The sequence below is a fragment of the Perca fluviatilis genome, chromosome 4 (genome assembly GCF_010015445.1).
Source record: "Perca fluviatilis chromosome 4, GENO_Pfluv_1.0, whole genome shotgun sequence".
In the NCBI taxonomy this organism is placed as follows: domain Eukaryota; kingdom Metazoa; phylum Chordata; class Actinopteri; order Perciformes; family Percidae; genus Perca; species Perca fluviatilis.
The window spans coordinates 18,157,706-18,177,506 of NC_053115.1; the positions used below are offsets into that span (position 1 = coordinate 18,157,706).

The window sequence follows — 19,801 nt, forward strand, 5'->3', positions numbered from 1 at the left end:
AAATATTATATTTTTCGTACGTGTGGCCATAAAATCAAGAATTTTCTCCAAAACTGCTCCACAGTGCTTTCTGAACGTGCCATAAGAAATAGGTAAATCAGGGCATATTTAATGCCAGCCGAACACACAAGGCAAGGCAGCTTTATTTGTATAGCACATTTCAGCAACAGGGCAATTCAAAGTGCTTTACATAAAAACGATTAAATACGAGAATAAAAGTTACAGTGCAGTATAAGAAATTAAACATTAAATAGCAGTTAAAACAGTTAAAAATACAAAAGCAGATAAAATACGAGATTTTAGGCTGCTAGTATGGGGCAATGTATGTACAGTACTAGTCATTTAATGTGTATATATAATATTTAAAATGCTCCAGTTGTTACGTTTAAAGGCCTAGTAGTAATTTAAAGTGTTGCGAACATTAAGAGTTAACCTGTTTTATCTTATATGTCAATGGGCTTTTCACAACACCGGAACTTTAGTTGGAGCTACCTCTACGGGGACGGTGTTTATGGTAACACTGGAAAAATTAGAAATTAGCAACGTTTATCCGTTCATTTACACAGTACTGTGCGAATTAATTTATTGGTCATTGTATGCACAGCGAGGTTTCTTGAAGAGTACAGCGAAGCCGCATACACGGTAAGATCCAACAACGACCCGATGTTTGAGTTCAACTGGCGCGTCTTACCTCACCGACAGTGTTAGCCTGTTTGTAATTCAGGTTAGCATTAGCTACGTCAACGTTACACCTGAACAATATACGATTGTTATCTTGCTGCGACAGCCGACAAAACAGTCGATTTGGCACATAAAGCTGTTTTTCTTCCAGCCCAAGTTTCATCCAGCTACCCTGTTTTTCTGCCGCTAATGGACAATGAACAGTTTCAGCGTTTGAATTTGCGTTTATTGTTGTGTAATTGGAATATTGGTCTGCTTTCTCAGTCTGAGAAACAATAGTATTTATATGCTTTCAGTTAGGTAGCCCATTAAGCCAACTAACCACAGCTGTTTGATGTTAACGTTAATTAACAACAATAACAACATAATAGATACGATGCATAGGTAGCTTCGTGCTAACGTTACTTTGCTAGCTGCCTCCACCCTCGATTCAAAAGCCTTTGGGTGAAATCATGTGTCACGTCACATCTAATTTAAACATTTTCAGTCTTTTGAATGTTGAACTAGTATGACCTCCCAGATAAATAAATAAAAATAAGAAGCACATGGACTCAGATGCCAGACATTAAGTGTTTGATATACTAATGTAAACATACTGCGTGAAGACTGTAGGAACCTTATGATAATAGCCTAGAGGACTAACTTCCATATAATATGTACACCCAACTTTTTAAAGTATTTTTGCTGTCAGACATAAGGTTTGCAGCTGTCATCTCACCAAATTATTTTAAACCTATAGATGGATTTTCCATCTTTGATGTTTGCAGTATTACCAGTATTTGCTTTTCTGTTTATTCTGGACAAAATTAACAAGGACTCATGGGCATCAGGTCTATCCATATTTGGAGTCCCAATCCCTCAGGAGCATAAATTGAGTTAAAAAACACTAAGTTGTTGATGTTGACCATTATTTTTGTTTATATATTAGCAGCATCACCCAGGTAGCCTTCCATCATCTCATGAATATTTTAAAGGATTTTCCGGGTTTCCAGTCCCAGTCAGATTCTGAAACACTTGCATGTGTTCTCAGCAGACTGGGTTCATGTTCTTGTTTTGAAGTCTGTTAAGAATAGTGTTGCCCTCCCTGGTTGGGGTCAGGGCTTGATTTAGAATAAAGTTAGCACTAATGAACATGAATAGATGGACAGACATAGGTGATTAACACTGCAACTATTTCATCAATTAAAAGTACCAAATATTTTGGTCGTAAAATGTCATTGTCAGATAACTATGTTTACCTTTTGTAATGTTAAAATGTGATGTCTTTTATTATTTTAGAGCTCCTGATGAAGGTCTGTAGGTAATAGTTTGAGAGCCTTGTAAGACGCCATGTCTGAAGAGGCAATTTCAGAAAGTGACCTGGAGCCCAGCCTTAACAGTGAAGAGGAGTATTCGGAAAACGAGGAAGAGGAGGACAATGAGGACGTGGAGGAAGATGAGGATGAAAATGATGGAGACGATGAAGAAGATGATAGTGTTGGTGAGTGACAAATGAACTTCTCTTGTGCCTCTTATTACTCAAATGCATTCACAGACGATGCTAAAGAAAGAAAATAAATGTGTGCTTGTTAACTAGTCTTTGAAGACATCAGCTGAAATAGTCTATTCTCTCTCTCAAGAACGGCCTGTTAGTGCCCAGGGCAGGACAGAAACAGGTCAGGATGGCAGGGACTCCACTTCAGCTACCTCTGGAGAGCCGTCCTCAGAGCCTCCGTCTGAGCCCGCGTCCCGCCCGTCCTCCAGACCCCCTTCTCGCTCTCAGCCTCCAATCAGCCCGGAAAACTCAAGCCAGAGCAAGCCAGCTTCCAGCAAAACAAAGAAACATAAAACCTCTAAATTAACCAAATCTTCTAAGTCTTCAAAAGGCTCCAAGCCATCTAAGCCTGCACACATGAGGAAGAATATCAGGTACATTTATCTTGATATCACTCCTCTGGTATATTACATAATATTTTTCCGGTCTTATGTAAACTGAACTTTTTCCTTATGCTAACAGAAAGCTGCTGAAAGAGGATCAACTGGAGGCGGGGACCAAAGCTGCTCAACAGGAGGAGATGGACAGGCGGAAGCGTCTGGAGCAGCAGAGGAAGGACTTCCCTACACCAGCCTCGACTGTCCCAGACTCTCAGCTAGGTGACTGTCCGCCTCTATCAGTGAAGCCGCACCTTCCAGTCATACTTAAAGTTTGACATTTCTTTTGTGTACTTTCTATCTTATTTTCCAATACCTTCCCGTCTCTCCAAAAGTCGACACTGCTTCAATTTTAGAAGTATCTCACTTGGTCCCTGCTCTCCTGAGCAAGCAGGATGTGATCTGTCTGGACAGCAGTGGGGATGAAGATGAAAAGGTGGACCCCACGCTGCCTTCACTTGCCATTAGAGACGGTAAGATATATGATACTTCTAACTATGATGCTCTCCCAACGAGATATTCCAGACTGTGTATAAATTGGCAAGCTCTCACACAGTGTTCACTTCTCCTATGATGACGCAGATATAATTGAGCTTAGTTCTGGGGACGAGGACGCCCTGCAGATAAGCAGCGAGTCTGCCGATGAGGATGCTGATGGCACGGCCGCCTCAGAGGAAAGCAGTGGAGCGCACATCAACGACGCCATGAATCTGCCTGATGCCCAGGGTCGAGTGCTGGTTAATATCGGTCACCCTGCAGAGGAGAAAGACATTTACCTCGCTCCACAGCTGGCCAAGGCCGTCAAACCTCACCAGGTATGCCCGCCATCTTCCCTCTCTCTCGAACACTCAAAACATAAATGCTCAGTAGCAGAAACCCACAGTGCAGCTTATTTTCTCTCAAACATTTGTCTCCTCATTTCGAAGATCGGGGGAATCCGGTTCCTCTATGATAACCTCATTGAGTCTCTGGAGCGGTATAAGACCAGCAGTGGCTTTGGCTGCATCCTCGCTCACAGCATGGGGTTGGGCAAGACGCTGCAGGTCATTTCCTTCACTGACATCCTACTGAAGAATACTGAGGCTCACACTGTGCTGGCCATTGTTCCTGTGAGTAATCAAAGTGTATATTATGTTAAAAGAAATGATGTAGAGTACACATTCATGTTCCCTGAAGTTACTATATCTTATTTTGATTCAATTAACCTCTGAAATCTTTGTTTCCTTTGCGAAAAGGTGAACACACTTCAGAACTGGCTGACCGAGTTTAACCTCTGGCTCCCACCACAAGAATCCCTTTCCCCTGACACTGACCCTGCACTCGTCACCGGCCGCACATTCAAAGTTCACATTCTCAATGATGAGCACAAGTATGTGACATGCCATGTTGTGTGCCAGGTTTAAGCCTTCATTGTCAAACATTTGAGCCGTTAAATCACGTTGACTGTGTGACCTGCAGGACGACGCTGGCCAGGGCCAAAGTTGTGGAGCACTGGTCCAGAGATGGAGGGGTGTTGCTGATGGGCTATGAGATGTACCGCCTGCTGTCCATGAAGAAAAGCTTTGTGATGGGCAAGAAGAGGAAATCAAAGAAGCCCGCCGGACCAATCATCATTGACCTGGATGAAGAAGATAGACAGCAGGAACTCATGAAAGGTCAGCAAAAGTCATCAGTTTAAGGGAGCACTGGCCTAAACAAAGTTGTCTGTGTGCCATTAAAAACTCAAATGAGGCGCCTGGGTAGCTCGCCTGGTAGAGCACGCGCCTGTATACAAAGGCTCAGTCCTCGACGTAGTGGCCGCAGTTTGGAATTGCTGCATGTCATTCCCCCTCTCTCTCCCCTTTCATGTCCTAAATAAAGGCCACAAAAAAAATTATTAATAATTTAATTTACATTAAATGTAAATTACTTTCTTTACTTTTTTTCTCTTTTCAGGTATTGAAAGGGCCATAGCGCGGCCTGGCCCAGATGTGGTGATATGTGACGAGGGTCATCGTATTAAAAACTACCATGCCAGCACATCACAGGCTCTGAAGAACATCCGCTCCCGGCGCAGAGTAGTCCTGACCGGTTACCCGTTGCAGAACAACCTTATTGAATACTGGTGCATGGTGGACTTTGTTAGGCCTGACTTTTTAGGCACACGTCAGGAGTTCAGCAACATGTTTGAGCGGCCCATTCTGAACGGGCAGTGCGTGGACAGCACACCTCAAGATGTCCGCTTGATGCGCTACCGCAGCCATGTGCTGCATAGCCTGCTGGAGGGGTTCGTCCAGAGGTAAACTTTCTGTCAGTGCTGGGTTTAGAAATTTGACATCATAAAGCAAAAGCATAGTAGCCTGGATGATGCTTACCTGTCTATGTTCTCTGTGGTGCTTTTCGGGGTTACAGACGAGGTCATGATGTGCTGCGAGACCATCTCCCCTCCAAGGAGGAGCATGTGATCTTGGTGCGACTCTCTCCCATTCAGAGGGCGCTGTATACCGAGTTCATGAAACGCTTTCGAGAAGCAGGGAACAGTGGCTGGCTGGGTCTAAACCCACTCAAAGCCTTCTGTGTCTGCTGCAAGGTGAGACTGTTTTTCTTGCTGTTAGGTAGAAACCTCTTGCACTGCAGGGCCAGCCCAACCTGTTTTCCAGAGACACATTATTGAGGAATCAGGTTAATTCTTGATCAGGTAAGCCTCCTTTTTTCTTTTTTTCCTGGATCCCTCCAGATCTGGAATCACCCAGATGTCCTCTATGAAGCCCTGCAGAAGGAGAATCAGGCAAACGAGCAGGACCTGGACCTCGATGACATCACTTCAACTAGTAACCCCCGCTGCCCTGCACCAGGTTCTGGCCTCAAAGCCAAAGTGGCCGACTCGAGCAACAGCAAAGGCAACAACACCCTGCCACCACTCAATCACTCTCAGGAAAGAGCCAATCAAGTTATCACATATGAATGGGTATGTCATGTCCATATACTGTAAAGCTGTTTATATACTGTACATAATAATAGTCCACTTGTTTTCTTTCAGACCTCAAGCACCAACTGAGTCAATTTTAAAATATACTTCTTTGTTTAGTGCTAATATTTCCACTATACCAACATGTAGGGCCCTATCTTGCACCCAGCGCAGCGCAAAGCCTGATGCAAGTGTCTTTGCTAGTTTAAGTTTCCCGTCCAGTGCCCACGCTGTTTAAATAGCGAATGCACCTGCGCCCATTTGTGCGCCCATGGGCATGCTGGTCTTACAGGGAGTGGGGTTCAGGTGCATTCTTGGCATATTGCTATCTTGAGGCAGTGGAAAGTGATCGCGTCATTGACCAACAAAAACCTGGTCTGAAGTCAATAGTGCAGCATTTCATTGTTATTTTAACAGCACATTAGTAAAATGTGCCCTAAGCTTGTGCACAGCGCACACTATGCTTGTTACACACAGGGATGCAGCAGCAGACAAACGTGCAAACAATTAAAAATACAAATATTACAATGTGAAATTGTATGATATGCTCTGCTTGCGTGTTTTCACTTCGTGTGTCGCTTTGATGTGTAGTTACATTTTTCGAGAGGTGCACATCAGGTTTGTGTCTTCACGTACCTACGTGCGTAGCAACGGCGTAGATTTTACGCAGAAGTATAAATCTGCCTTTAGACCCTAAGTACAACCCTTTTGAAACATGCGCCTGGCGCACAGACCCTTTTTTCTGCCGTTAAACTAGCAAAAGTGGATTTGTACACGCCCTAAATCCACCTGCGCCAGCCGCTTCACGCCATGGGCTTAGATCGTTAAAATAGACCCCGTGATCTTTGTTGTTATGTGTGTATAGGGGTTTGTTGATTCATTCCTCCAGGCCTGAAGTCCCACTGCCTTTTTAATTCAACAGTTTATTTTTAGTTTTTTATTCCACATTCTATCTTTCAGGCAAAAGGCATAATGTCAAACTACAGCACAGGAGTTCTGGAGAACTCTGCCAAGATGATTCTGCTCTTTCATTTGATTGATGACAGTGTAGGAAGAAGAGACAAGATTTTGGTCTTTAGGTAAGTCCAACGTACATTGCGTTTAAACACAAATCCACCGGTAAGCGGATTAGAAAAGAGGTAGACACACTTTGCATTTCTGCTAATTACTCAGACTTATTGGAGCTTTCAGAGCTTTTTACAAACTGTAGGAAATTAATATTATAATCCTCCTACATCTTATGAGGGTTTTCTGCTTCTCTTTCAAGTTTCTCTTGTAAGCAGGAATTTCACATTTAACAAAAATTATGACCTTTTAATGAAACAAAATTCATTGTTGCTTGTAGCCATTCATGTGCGTACAGCAGTACTGTCTGTGACTATTAAAAAACAACATTTTGACAGATTAATTGTAACTCTTAACTTTGAGTATACCAGTCCCCACATCTGCAAAACTGTTACTTAAACTCAGTTTTATTTCATGATAACATTGAATTATTTAATACCATAGTGCACTTACTTTTCTTACCCCTTATCTGTTTCTGCTCTGTTCCCACTAGTCAAAGTTTGTCCACCCTGACGGTCATTGAGGACTTCTTATCGAAGAGAGCCATGCCGAAAGGCATCGCCTCCTCTGACGCCCAGAGCCAAAACTGGGTTCGCAACCTCAATTACTACAGTGAGTCATCTAATCTGTGCTCGCTCTTCTCTCTCTTCCAACCCAGCAGCTCTGCAGAAAGTGTGGTCACCGCCACTGAAGCCTCAAAGTTGTGATTCAATGAAAAATATGACCATGATACACTGTGAGGTAAAGTGCGTTCAGGTGTTTCAGTGTTGAGAGATGATGTGTGTCTCTCTACAGGACTGGATGGGAGTACTTCTGCCTCAGAAAGAGAGCGACTTATAAATCAGTTTAATGACCCAGAAAACAACACAACGTGGGTCTTTCTCCTTTCAACAAGGTAGGTGGCTCTGCTCTCTATTTTCTAATACTTGTCACACTTCCTGGTAACACTGGCAGAATAATTTGCTGTGTTCCTTTTTAGAGCGGGCTGCTTGGGGGTAAATCTGATTGGGGCCAACCGTGTCGTTGTGTTTGATGCCTCCTGGAACCCATGTCACGATGCTCAGGCGGTGTGTAGGGTGTACCGCTATGGTCAGAGGAAACCCTGCTACATTTACCGCCTTGTCTGTGATTTCACATTGGAGAAGAAGATCTATGACAGACAAGTCTCCAAACAGGGCATGTCTGGTAAGAGATTAGTACATTTGAACCATATCTTTGTTAGACATTGCATTTTTTATTGCATTTGCACAATCCCTTTTTTATTATCCAATCAGTACTAGGGGGTATGTCTCATAAAGCAGACAAGTTCCAGCTATTGGTAGTTGCATGTTAAAGTGCAGTCAATATCCGTTAAAGTTGGTACTTTACTTTAGTTCTTGGTTTCACTAGTAATTCTTGAATAAATATTGATATTGTGTCAGGGGACAGTTATTAATCCCTTATCCAAGTACTGTTAGCACATACTTAACCAGATCTAATGTGGGCGGTAATTAACATCTACCTGAATAATATCCAGTCTTACGATGTTGTACCTGTGTGTTTGTTTAAAGACCGTGTGGTTGATGACCTGAACCCAGTATTGAACTTCACTCGTAAGGAAGTGGAGTCGCTGCTTCATTTTGTGGAAGAGGAACCTGATAAAATCTCTCTGGAATCCCAGGGGGAATTTGAAATAGTGATGTATACAGCTTGTCAGCTTTATCCACACCTCATCACCAAGGTACAGTTGCATGATAGGCGTTATTGAAACAAGCCTAGACTAGACGCAAATAAGGCAGTTTTTGTGGTTTGAATTTTTGAATTTAGCTACTTGAAAACTTAACCCTAACAGTGGCACAAGTATTGGCTTTCTGGTGAGTACTACTGAGACTGTTTTGATGCTCTGGTGTGTTTTTAGTATTTGTTCACTTTATGTCCAGGTTGGTCTTGGGCTGCAGAAAGGCAAACTTCTGAATATCTCAGTACTTACCGAAAGAAACACAAGAATGAGTACACACAGAAATTCTAGTAACCATTACATTTCCCCAGCTCATCCTACCTGAAAAGGGCTGAAGTCTGTCTGTGGGGAAATAAATAAGATCAACCTGCCTCTTGCATGTCCAATCTGATGGTTGATCTGTAATTAAATGTCCCTCTTTCCATTTGGCTCCTTAGCAACCTTTTCATCACGAGTCTCTGCTGGTGGACCGGAAGGAGTCGAAGCTGACCAAAGCAGAGAAGAGAGCCGCCAAGAAGAGCTATGAGGATGAGAAACGAGCCTCTGTGCCCTACTCTCGCCCATCATACGCCCCCTACTACCCAACCAGTGATCAGACGCTCACAAACATACCAGCATTTAACCAACGCGGCTGGTGGGTTTCAGACTGCATGTTTGGGCTTGCATTCCCTTTGGCTATCTCATGTAATTGTTTGTGTGTTGGCGAACAGATGCTAATGGTTCGTTTGACTGTAAACACTTAACCCTTTTCCTGAGTAGCTCAGCTCAACAGCTAGAACCACAAACTAACCAGCAGTGTTGTCCTGATATTCTGTGATACAATGCGCTACAATTTACACTGTCCTCCACCAAAATGTGCAGTTTCATCCACTTTGGACAAAATCCCCTTAAAATCTGAAAATGACCGTCTACCTTGCTTACTGGAAAAAGCATAGGTCCAAAAATAAAACTGTTGGTTTGTTTGACGTTGTAGCTCTCCATGGATTTCTCTTCTTTTTTAAATACATTTCCCATCATACTAGACACACCTGTTATGTGTGTATATCTGTGTGATCATCTCATGAGTTCAGCCCTCAAATTTTCAGGCGTCCCATGGCACGACCAGATGACAAGCCTGTGGCAAGTGTCAGGCCCATCCAGTCAACCCCGATCCCCATGATGCCTCGCCAGGTCGGCATGGGCATGGCTGGCTCCAGCTCTGCCGGCAGCCTGCCTGTCAACTTCCTGCAGAAAGCTGGAGTTTATGTACAGAGGATCGTCACCACAACCGGTAATGTGTAATATTTGTGAATGCTTAAATCATTGAAAGTACCACACCGGCTCCAAAATGTTACATTTTTAATTGACCATTTAATCTTTTGAAGAGAAGAAAAATGAACGATGTCTTTGAAATGTAATGAGCAGACAATAACATCCGCCATTTTGTCCGGATCTGCAGATATTGTAATCCCAGGAGCCAACAGCACAACAGATGTTCAAGCTCGAATTAGTGCAGGGGAGAGCATCCATGTTATCCGAGGATCAAAAGGTAGTTGCAACAATGCAATAATTGCTCTCTGCCTACAAAGCATTTTAAGTCACTGCCTCCATCACTTGATGTTTTCTCCACCACAGGTACCTACATCAGGACAAATGATGGAAGGATCTTTGCTATTCGTTCTGGAAAGATCAGTAGGCCGGCAGTCGGGGGCTCTGCTGCTGCAAGAGGTACAAACATCATCTTTATTATTCTTGGTTCCTGCTGCATAGTTTTTGCATTCCAGCCATCCAAAACAACTCGTAAAACGTTGGCCAGTGTTCTTTTACACATGAATCATATTTTTCATGAGAAGAACTATACAACCCATGACAACAGTTGTATACTGTCTTCTGTGGCTCTGCAGGAAACTTTCAGAAGTCTGAGAAAATAACTCTGATGTCATAAGGGTCATCTCAGTTTTGGTTGAGACTGTAACGGAAAGCCTGCCTTACAAACTGGAGATGTGGCGTTTTAAAGATGTGGGCCTTTTAGGAGGTGTGGGGGTCTGATGAAAGACATGATCAAGTTGGAGGTATTTTGGGGCTTGACCCTTACTCTGGACTTAAAGGAGGAAACAATGAGGAATCACTGTTAATCATTTGTGCAGGGATTTGGTTATTTGTTTTTTAACGTTATTTGTACATATTTGGCTACACCATCTTATTTCCAGGATTGACCTTTCAAGAATAGATTATTCAGAGGCAGAGACACTTTACATGTCTCCTGACATTTTATGACTGCATTTCTCGCTCCAAAAATAATAACAACACATACACCTTCTGTGGAAATTGATTTTTCGGGGGATTTAGTTCCCGCACCACAAAGGGTGTGTGTGTGTGTGTGTGTGTGTGTGTGTGTGTGTGTGTGTTTGTGTGTGTGTGTGTGTGTGTGTGTGGGGGTGGGGGTGTGTGGGTGGGGGTGTGTGGGTGTGTCTTTCTACTCATTTTGCATTTCTCTCTCCTCCACAGACACCCAGGGTTCCCTGATCCACCCACTCAGTAATGGCTGTTCATCGCCTGTGGATCAACAGCAGGGCTCCCCCAACGGGGAGCAGCGGCCCTCCTCTCCCTTAAACTCTGAGATTCTCAGAGAGTTCAGCCGCTACGCTGCATCCACAAGTGATGCGGGCATGGGGAATGAATTGCCGTCACCGTCAGAAATGTTGGCTGTACCAGCAGGGGATGAAGGCAGTTCGCGAAACAATCAGACTGCTGACCTCAGTAGGCAACTCGGTGGAGACCTCTTGAGCTCAGCTTTAGAGATGCGAGGCAGCAAGCGCAGGAGTACTGAAAGCCATGGCAACACACAAATAGGAGGAAAACGCACTTCTGCTGCAACACGTTTCCCAGGACTGTCAATGGGCTCCAGTGGGCTCAGTTTTCCCCCTGTGGGTCTGAACACGACCTCCCTACTGGGGAACCTAGGTCACATAAGTCATCCCCTTCTGATGGATGGTGGTGGTGGATCGTCATTCCTTCAGACACCAGGACAAACACTGGCTGACCTACCGACCATGTTCCCCTCTGCAGGCTCGGACCTACTGAGACAGTCTGCCACAGGACACCTTCCCACCCCCTCCTCGTCCTCTCTGTCCACTGTTTTCTCCTCTGCTTCCACCACCATCCCCATGTCATCTACACCCTCGGCAGCAACTTCTTCCTCCCTGGCGTCGGGTTCCCTGCCTTCGTACTTGATGAATCCCAACATGGCTGGCCTGCTTTCGTCAGGCTTTCCTCTCAACTACAGTCCGTCGCTGCTTTCTGAGCCGAGGATGTTCCCCACCTCTCTCCTCTCTGGCTCAGGGGGATTCCCCACGCCTAACTCCAGCTCTACTGCATCCAGTTTCCTCTCCCATTTCAACAATCCCACTTCCAGTCTGTTGGGGGCAGCTCTGACCCAGCCGGACCTACATCCAAGTACGGAGAACGGCGGCAGTAGTTCTGATGATGATGTAATAGAGGTGACGGGACAGTAGAGACTCAATAAGTCCTGGAGTTTCACACATAATTTGCATTAGGGACGGGAATGATTGCACATTTACTATCTCAACAAAATTGATTCTGTTACAGTACCTACCCTAACCTATGAATGGATAATTGAAGGCCAGATGCATTGTTATATTCTGATTGTGTGAGTGCATCAGAATGCACGGGAGTTAAAGAGAAAAAAAGGGAAATTCTACAATGATGAAGTGACTGGTCTTTTTTGTTTTTAAATCAATTTTAATCCTGAACACATACTGTGAAGTTGGAAAAGATTGTGATAAGTTAAATGTGTTTCGGCCTTGCTGTTAGACTAGCCATTAAAACAGTTTATATCATTCACATATTTACCAGTGAAATTGCAAGTTAACGGCATTCCCATTCCTAATGTTCTCATTAAACTATATACACACACACACACACACACACACACACACACACACACACACAGACACAGACTCTCACCTGCAACTGAGAGAATCAACTATTACCTTAATGACTGTACACAGTCAGAGTAACAAATCGTTATGCTGAATATCTTCTACTTGTTCAGCTGGAGCATCAGAATAGTGGGAACAGACCATTATTGTTCGGGGACCAGCTGACATTTTTGTGGGCTTTTTAACCACAGCATCTCCTGCTACACTTTAACACAAGGCCTCACCGTGCTGTTAGTTTTTGTTTTTTTTCTCTCCATGAACGCAGATGGCATAATGTGAGGAAAAACTGCTTCATGTTGGATTGTCTCATGATATATTGCTGTGAAACAGTCCGGTGCAAACCAAAATTTGACATTTCCGCAGTACTCACCTGCTGAAAACAAATTATACTAATTTTATTTCAGCACTGTTTCTAATAAACAATACTGGTAAGCTACATAGTACAATAAATAACTACAGAACGTTGTTAAAATCCACCGGACAATATATTTAGAGAAAATCCTTCGAGGCTTACCTTTAATAACTGAATCTTAGGCTTTCAGAGCGTATTTTAGTCTTTAGCAATTTGATAGGCATTGTAGCATCCCCTGTTGAATGGATATTATGTGTGATACTATAACTGAACATGTTGATACTTTGTAAATAGCAGTCATTATCATTGTTTATATTGCAAGTCAATACTGTGCAGTGTGTAGATTTTGGTTGTAGAAAGATGGTTTATTATTACAGTGACTATCATGATAAACACGCTTTTGCATTGATGCTGGGGAAACAAATGTACGTTCAACTTTATAATTTACCTCCCCCTCCCCCATAAAACTACAATGAATGTACTTTGTTAGCCTTTGATAAAACAGGGGCTGGGACATGGATTCGGACTGTGTTCTTTCATTTTTAGCCTTAAATAACACAAAGGGGTCTTGAGTCTTAGCATTTATCTTAGTACATCCCTTTTTACAAATCTGTTGGAACTACTGAGCATTTAGACAGTCAGTGTCAAACTCATTAACACAAGCATTGGGCTGATTCAGCAGTGATTAAAAGCACCAAGTCTGAAAGCTAAAAGGAGCACAAAGCTTTTAAGGTTTAATGTTGCTAAATCATCCACCTCTTTTGTTGCAGTTTTTACTTAAGTGTCCCCCACCATCAGTCAGCCTACACCCTACATGTAGTTTTGACTCTTAATTACTCGCTGAGAACAAATATTACCTAAACTGTAGAAAACATTGCATTCACGACGCCTGAGTGTTTCAAACCTGAAGTCAATGAAGCCACCAACCATCAAAACGGATATCGAACATGACTGTGGACCGGTGGTGGCCTTACCAAACTGACAGTGCCAACGTGGTAGCTTTTCACAGAGGTGCATCTTTAAAAGCTGTGCAGTGTAAGTAGCTTCTGTCAGTAGTGTCAGTCGGTGTAGGTCTGTGGTGCTTTAGGGAGTTTAGGCCTTTGCTGTTCTCTGTAGCCTTGTGTTTCCGTGTTGTGAGGACACCTCAAGGTATGTAGACTGTAACACTGGATAACCTGAGACAATTTTTATGGGTAGGTTTGTTTTCTTCTGAGGATCTTTTGCTCCCACAGTCAAGAGTACTGTGCACTTTTTGCTACTTACTGGCTCCTTCCCTTGTTGTTGTTCTGGATGCTATGTTTCTATCATCAAGGATGTCTCCAGTTTTCTTCAGCATGTCCGGGGAACTTGGGCTGGTTGGTTTCAGATTTGAAGGTGGAGCTGGCTCTTTGATAAAGGATCATATCTGCTTGTGAACTGAATTGTCTTTATTCTCAGTCCCTTGGAAACATTTTGCATTTGAATCTTGTGAATCATCAGTTTATAAAACAAAACCTGTCTGCCATTTCTTGTCGGTTATGTGCTTTTTTGTGTTTCATGCAAATGTCATTTTGTTTATGTTTTTTTTACAACTTCTTATTGGTGTTCACTGGCCTGGCAGTTGTTTCCCTTCTTTTAATGTAAGCGTCTGAAATGTATTTATGATGGAAATACATTCTTTTTTTGCAGTTAAATTTTTTAACCTTTTGTTCACTTTGACCCATTGACGGCTGATCCAGTAAGAGTTTCGTACATGCAGCCTAGATCGAAGCAAAATATGACTGTGTTATCAATGTTATTTTAACAATAAAACACTTCTATTGCAGTGTGAATCATTTACAAATGTTTTTAATTCACAACATATCTTTAGTATGATTTATGTTGTATTCAAACATGTTGCTACAAAAGTAATCAAAGGCAGCATAAATAGTCAAAAGGCAGGATAAGCAACCTGAGATACAATAATTCAACATATAGTATATTCAGGACCAACGGCAGGATTCTAGAAATACTGAGGTCATGAATAAAAAAAAACTTTCAAACCATCTAGAAAACTTTATTTTTTATACTTAACTAGTATTCTGCAAATTGTATCTGATCTTCCAATATGATGGTCTGAAATCTGTCAAAACCTTCACACTGCATGGTTTGCAATGCCAGTAGACAATATTCAACCACTTTATTTCTTATTTAATTGAATTTCTGTGACTAAAATCATATTTCAAGCCATTTGGTCAAAAACAGTCTACAGCCATGCTAGCAGCTCTGTGAGGCTGCACAGATATGCTTTGTAAAATGCTAATGCTAGCATGCTTACATACTGATTTTTAGCAGGTATAATGTTTACCATGGTCACCAGTTTAGTTAAGCATGCTAGCATGCAATCATTTGTTAATTAGCAGTAAATGCAAAGAAGAGCAGAGGCTGATAAGAATGTTATTCATTTTAGAAGTATTTGATCACAACTTAAAGGGATACGCCACCGTTTGTTGAAATAGGGCTTATCACGGTCTCCCCTAGCTGTAGATAGGTGGGCCAACGCATTTTTTGTGCATGCATTGTTTCAGTCTGGTGCAACACTGGCAGCGCCGCCGCAAGTTAGCTTAGCGTAGTGAATGGAATCCTATGTTGCCAGTTAACATGTTGTGAGTAAAAGTGAGCCAACAAAAGACAAAAAAAACAACCTAATTACTTGCACTGAGAAAAAAATGCATTGGCCCACCTATCTACAGCCAGGGTAGACGGTGGCTTATTCCTTTAAAGCCCGATGTGTGGAATATGTGTGTAATTGTCAAGCCAACCCAAATTCCTGGAAAAGAAATACAGAAGACATGACCTCAGTGTACTCCATGGTACTTTGTATACCATGTAAAAAGGCAAGAAAAAAGTGTTACATTATTCACATTTGTTACTTGTGCTTAATGATATGACAAGACCTTCAGAGGCAAATCAAACATGGCATAAGTACTCAGTGAGTGTTGTTAAAGTGTCAATACTGTGTCTTTCGTCAGTACTGCAACCGTTTTTTAGCCGTGTACGCACTGCTGACTTGGTTCATTATGACGAGGGCATTGAGAGCAGAACAGAGTGCCGACAGGTACCAGGTGTATTCCCCGACAGATGCAGTGAACCAAGCAGAGCTCAGGCCGAGGAGTAGGCTGGCACTGCCCAGCAGGTATGTGACGAGTCCAGACGCTGCATGGTACCGTTTGAGTTTGGCCAGGGACCAGCCTTTGGCCAGAGAGTGGTAGATGAGAGGCACAGCTGCCAAAGACTGCAGCCCCACTACACACACTGTGAGCAGGCCCAGCAGACCGTGCCACGAGGTGAAGTGGGGTTTACCATTCAGGTGTTTGTTGTAAGAGATGGCTGTCAGACCCAGGACTGCACAGGACACACAGAGGCACTGCAGGATCCAGTGAACACGACCTTTCGTCTTGTGTGGAAACCTTTTGATGGGTGAGCCATACGGGGAGAAGAGGAGTATGGCTTCTGTCATGAAGAAGGAGAACTAGTGGGAAAGGAAAAACAATTACATGGGGCTGCTACTCATGAGTATTTTCATTGTTAATTCATCTTTTGGTCTGTAAAATATACAATTTCCCAAAGCCCAAGTAGACAAATCCAAATTGCACGTTTGAGAAGGACTAGTGAAGTCACAGGTAACAAAACAGTTGCTAAATATGTTTCTATTGATATACCAACTGATTAACTGAATGTTTCAGCTCTAAAAATGAGAATTTAAATGTTTGAATGAACTTATTTCTGTGTAATGAATGTGTTTACACCTGAAAATATTCATTATGAAAGCTTTTAACTTACAGCTAGTGTCATAAAGAAGGGATGCCAGGAAAACCAACCTAAAATAAAACAAACAGATAAAATCAAATTAACAAATGGTATGCTATCAAGTAACTTAGCTACTACCATCCTGAAGATGATTGAATTAGAGCACTCACTGGTACCCGGTCGGGACAGAATTGCGATGAACACAGTGAAGACGATGCAGATAAAGTGGGTCAGCACTGCGGAAGCTGTTCTGGTAAAACCGTAGATACGAGGCTCACTTTCAGTCTCTTTGTTTTGAACCATGTTAAAGACAATTTAAGTGGCCTTCGACAGCTCACTTGCTACCTACCGACCCACACCACAGCTTGTCACCTAGGTTAAGTGAACTGGCAGTTTCCGCCAAAGAGAAGCGGAAGTGATGGTGAAAGTAACAAAGTAATCGTTACCTCCTCGTGCTAAAGTCTTGAATTGGATTAAAAGCTAGAATATGGGACTTTTATAATAACAGATTATTCTAATAACAGAATAGTCAGGGTAGAAACTGTCAAATAGCGGTAACTTTAAGTATCTCCTCACATCCATGATCTTCGCCAGTCAGAAATAAATACAACTTCCGGTTAGTTATTTTCAGAATAAATCGTTATCTTGCCAATCCATCGTCTCAATAAACTACAAAAAACTCAAAATACCACCACACTGCATTAGTGTCTTTTATGGTCATATTATCCCCAGTTTTTTTAATTGAAACCCCCTTTTACATGTAAATGTATGCACGCTCAAAACTGGATTAACAATCAGGCAAAGCTGGCAACTGCCCCATTGTATGTCAATTCATTTGTCTTCATTTGATAACAGTAATGGCAAATTTGTCTGGGAATGTGCCCCCATTTAAGTAATTATTAAAAGGCATGATAAGAGTCTTAAAGTCAATTTTTCATGATTAACTTTGTCTTTCTGTGTCAGCATTTACACACAGCACATTCCTAAATATTATGTGTTTGACTAAATTACACAAATAGGGGTAAACTGGCCTTGTTGCCCGATAGCAGATTTATTCGTCCTTGTGCACTACACATTAAAGACCCCACACACCCATTGTCTACCACATAGGTGTTTTGTGATATATTTTGTGTGATTAAACCTAATCTGAGGACTGTGTGGCCACATTCTAGCTGTGCTTGATTTACATCAGTCTGACCCTCAAATTGTTTTGCGCCTGTTGGAGAGGTAACACCTTTATCGTTCGTATTACGAAATTTAGTACCTCAAGTTATTCTATCATAACTCCACCAATCTTCAACCTGAACAGAAGTCTAAGTAGCCAGAATAAGTGAAAACACCTGTATGGGTTTGCAGGGCCTTTAAACTCCACACAGACCTTTCATTGCCACTTAATAAGAAATCATAGCCAAACAGAATTTTACCAAGGAGCTTTGGAAGTCTCACTGCACTGAGCAGCATCTGCTCAGAGTTGTGACTGGCTCTCATATTTGAATGTGAAACAGAAATAGATTAATGGCACAACAATGAGGTGGCACTTTCAGATTCCAAATGTGAACCCAAACCATCTAGATAGTGATTTTACCATCCCTCAATCAGCCCAACGAATATTATTCAGATGTGTTGTAGGTTGAGAAGAGTTGTAGCAGTGAGTCCATATCTCTTTGAATACAAATAGTTAGCTCTTTCCAAACTAGGTCACGCTTTTATTCTGAAATTTGAATGCCCGGAAATGATCTTTGTTTATTCTGTATATAACGAACCTGCTCCTGGCTGACTTGGATGTCTCCTTGAATGATTACATGCATTTAGGGAAAACACACTTTTTGTTCTGTTTGCATCAGCCCCAGAGCAAAGTTGCATTTACACCCATTCAGGATATCATTTAAATAGTTTTGCTACTTGAAAAATCACAAAACCGTGCAGTCAACTACCACGACTAGCCTATACAAGTAGGCCTAGCCTATTAGTGAGGGTAAATTATTTCAGTTTGGGTGCATGTTGTTGGTTGATCCGTATGGCTAAGGATGGGATGTCTTGGATTTATATCACCCATTCCACATCCAGGAGTATAGTGGACACTAGTCAGCTGTTCATAGGTTATTGTGCTCCAATTACTCTCTCATTTGCTTGTGACTCCGCAGGGCCTCCACACACTGGGCATACAGAGCAAGAAAACAACAACATACTCATTCAGGACATCCCCCCTCTTTGTTTTTCTCTGTCTGTCTTTCACACACACATATTATAGACACATTATGCCCACCAAACACAGTGCAAAATGGTCTCTTCATGCTTACACATATAAAAATGAAGTCTAATTATAGATTGACAAAGTTTACTGTGTTTATGTACAACAGCAATACCACAGTATAAAAATGCTCCATTACAAGTAAGTCTTGCATTCTAAATTTCACTGAAGTATACTTACTTACTCATACTTCAGTATAAGTAAAGTGTGTATTAGGAGCAATGTACTTGAGTACTCAGTTGAAGTGCTTAGTTACTTTCCAACACGTTTAAACATGTTTTTGTTTTCAAAAAGGCTTTAACAGTGTTTTGGCTAACACCAAAACTGGTGCAGGGCACATTGACTTCATTTTATAAAATAAAGTACAAGTGCATTGTATTAGAATTACCAGTAGCAGTAGTAGTAGAGAAAGTGCACTGTTCAGATTTACTCACACCTCTTAATGTTCTCTGTGTCACAATGGGATCTTGCTTTCCTCTCTCTACAAAGACTGAATGAAGAAAATAAGAGAGTGGCACTCTCACCCATGGTTTTCCAACATAGGCCCTTCTTTATCTGCCCCCATGTTTAAGCCTGGAGGCTTTTTCCTTCATTGAGTGAATTCCAAATGGCCCTTAAACATTAAACAGTCCATTCATTCCAAACGGAAATATCCATCATTTGAGAAAAGTGACTCCCTCTTTTTCAGATTGATCATTAGTGTCATTTATTCGGAAATTAAAGCACATTATAGTGACTAATTTAAATCCCCCTTTTTTTTTTTTAACAAAATTCTAATATTTTTGCAGATTGTGATTTTGTTAATTAAATTGTGAATTTGTTTATTAACGGTTATCCTATCCTATAGAGCTTTGAAGCGCAATTTATCAAAACATTCAACTCACTCTTTAATACGATATCCTTTATAAAGGGCTTATAAATTGTAACTAATGTCTTTATCAATGGTTCATAAATCATTTACTAATAGCCTACTTTATAAATTAGTTATAAGAGCAATGGTTGCCAGGTTGGGAAAAATCCCCCATTTCATGGTGTTTATCCTTTTGTATTTGGTAAAAACCATACAGTCTGTGGTAAAAACACAATAATATTGGTAATGCATAAACAAATACAGTGTAATAGACCCTAAAGTTTGCAGTTATACATTCATTAAGGGTTTATTAGTGAT

The 19,801-nt window shown here is 41.8% G+C and overlaps 2 protein-coding genes across 2 annotated transcripts; one reads left to right on the top strand and one right to left on the bottom strand.

The window, feature by feature from the left end:
- Positions 1 to 483: 483 nt before the first annotated feature.
- Positions 484 to 14,425, top strand: rad54l2 (RAD54 like 2). The gene is made up of 22 exons (XM_039797078.1): positions 484 to 642; positions 1,960 to 2,161; positions 2,301 to 2,589; positions 2,678 to 2,814; positions 2,928 to 3,065; positions 3,175 to 3,407; positions 3,519 to 3,701; positions 3,828 to 3,961; positions 4,051 to 4,247; positions 4,528 to 4,870; positions 4,984 to 5,161; positions 5,309 to 5,539; positions 6,500 to 6,618; positions 7,098 to 7,216; positions 7,400 to 7,499; positions 7,584 to 7,789; positions 8,155 to 8,324; positions 8,759 to 8,955; positions 9,407 to 9,591; positions 9,760 to 9,849; positions 9,936 to 10,028; positions 10,809 to 14,425. Exons 2-22 carry the CDS (start codon positions 2,011 to 2,013, stop codon positions 11,813 to 11,815), a joined length of 4,500 nt encoding a protein of 1,499 aa, XP_039653012.1. The 5' UTR covers positions 484 to 642; positions 1,960 to 2,010; the 3' UTR covers positions 11,816 to 14,425.
- LOC120557063 (cytochrome b561 domain-containing protein 2) lies at positions 14,426 to 16,978 on the bottom strand. The gene is made up of 3 exons (XM_039797079.1): positions 16,553 to 16,978; positions 16,416 to 16,453; positions 14,426 to 16,104 (listed from the first exon to the last, which is right to left on the bottom strand). The coding sequence occupies exons 1-3, from the start codon at positions 16,683 to 16,685 to the stop codon at positions 15,601 to 15,603; spliced, it is 675 nt and encodes a 224-aa protein (XP_039653013.1). The 5' UTR covers positions 16,686 to 16,978; the 3' UTR covers positions 14,426 to 15,600.
- Between the last annotated feature and the right edge of the window lie 2,823 nt (positions 16,979 to 19,801).

Excerpts from the sequence above, each read along its gene's own strand:
- rad54l2 (XM_039797078.1), top strand. The coding sequence starts at position 2,011 with ATGTCTGAAGAGGCAATTTCAGAAAGTGACCTGGAGCCCAGCCTTAAC. Across the intron at positions 2,590-2,677 it reads CACATGAGGAAGAATATCAG|AAAGCTGCTGAAAGAGGATC; the intron begins GTACATTTATCT and ends TTATGCTAACAG. Across the intron at positions 9,850-9,935 it reads TGTTATCCGAGGATCAAAAG|GTACCTACATCAGGACAAAT; the intron begins GTAGTTGCAACA and ends TCTCCACCACAG.
- LOC120557063 (XM_039797079.1), bottom strand. The coding sequence starts at position 16,685 with ATGGTTCAAAACAAAGAGACTGAAAGTGAGCCTCGTATCTACGGTTTT. Across the intron at positions 16,454-16,552 it reads TCTGTCCCGACCGGGTACCA|GTTGGTTTTCCTGGCATCCC; the intron begins GTGAGTGCTCTA and ends GTTTTATTTTAG. Across the intron at positions 16,105-16,415 it reads CCTTCTTTATGACACTAGCT|TTCTCCTTCTTCATGACAGA; the intron begins GTAAGTTAAAAG and ends CTTTCCCACTAG.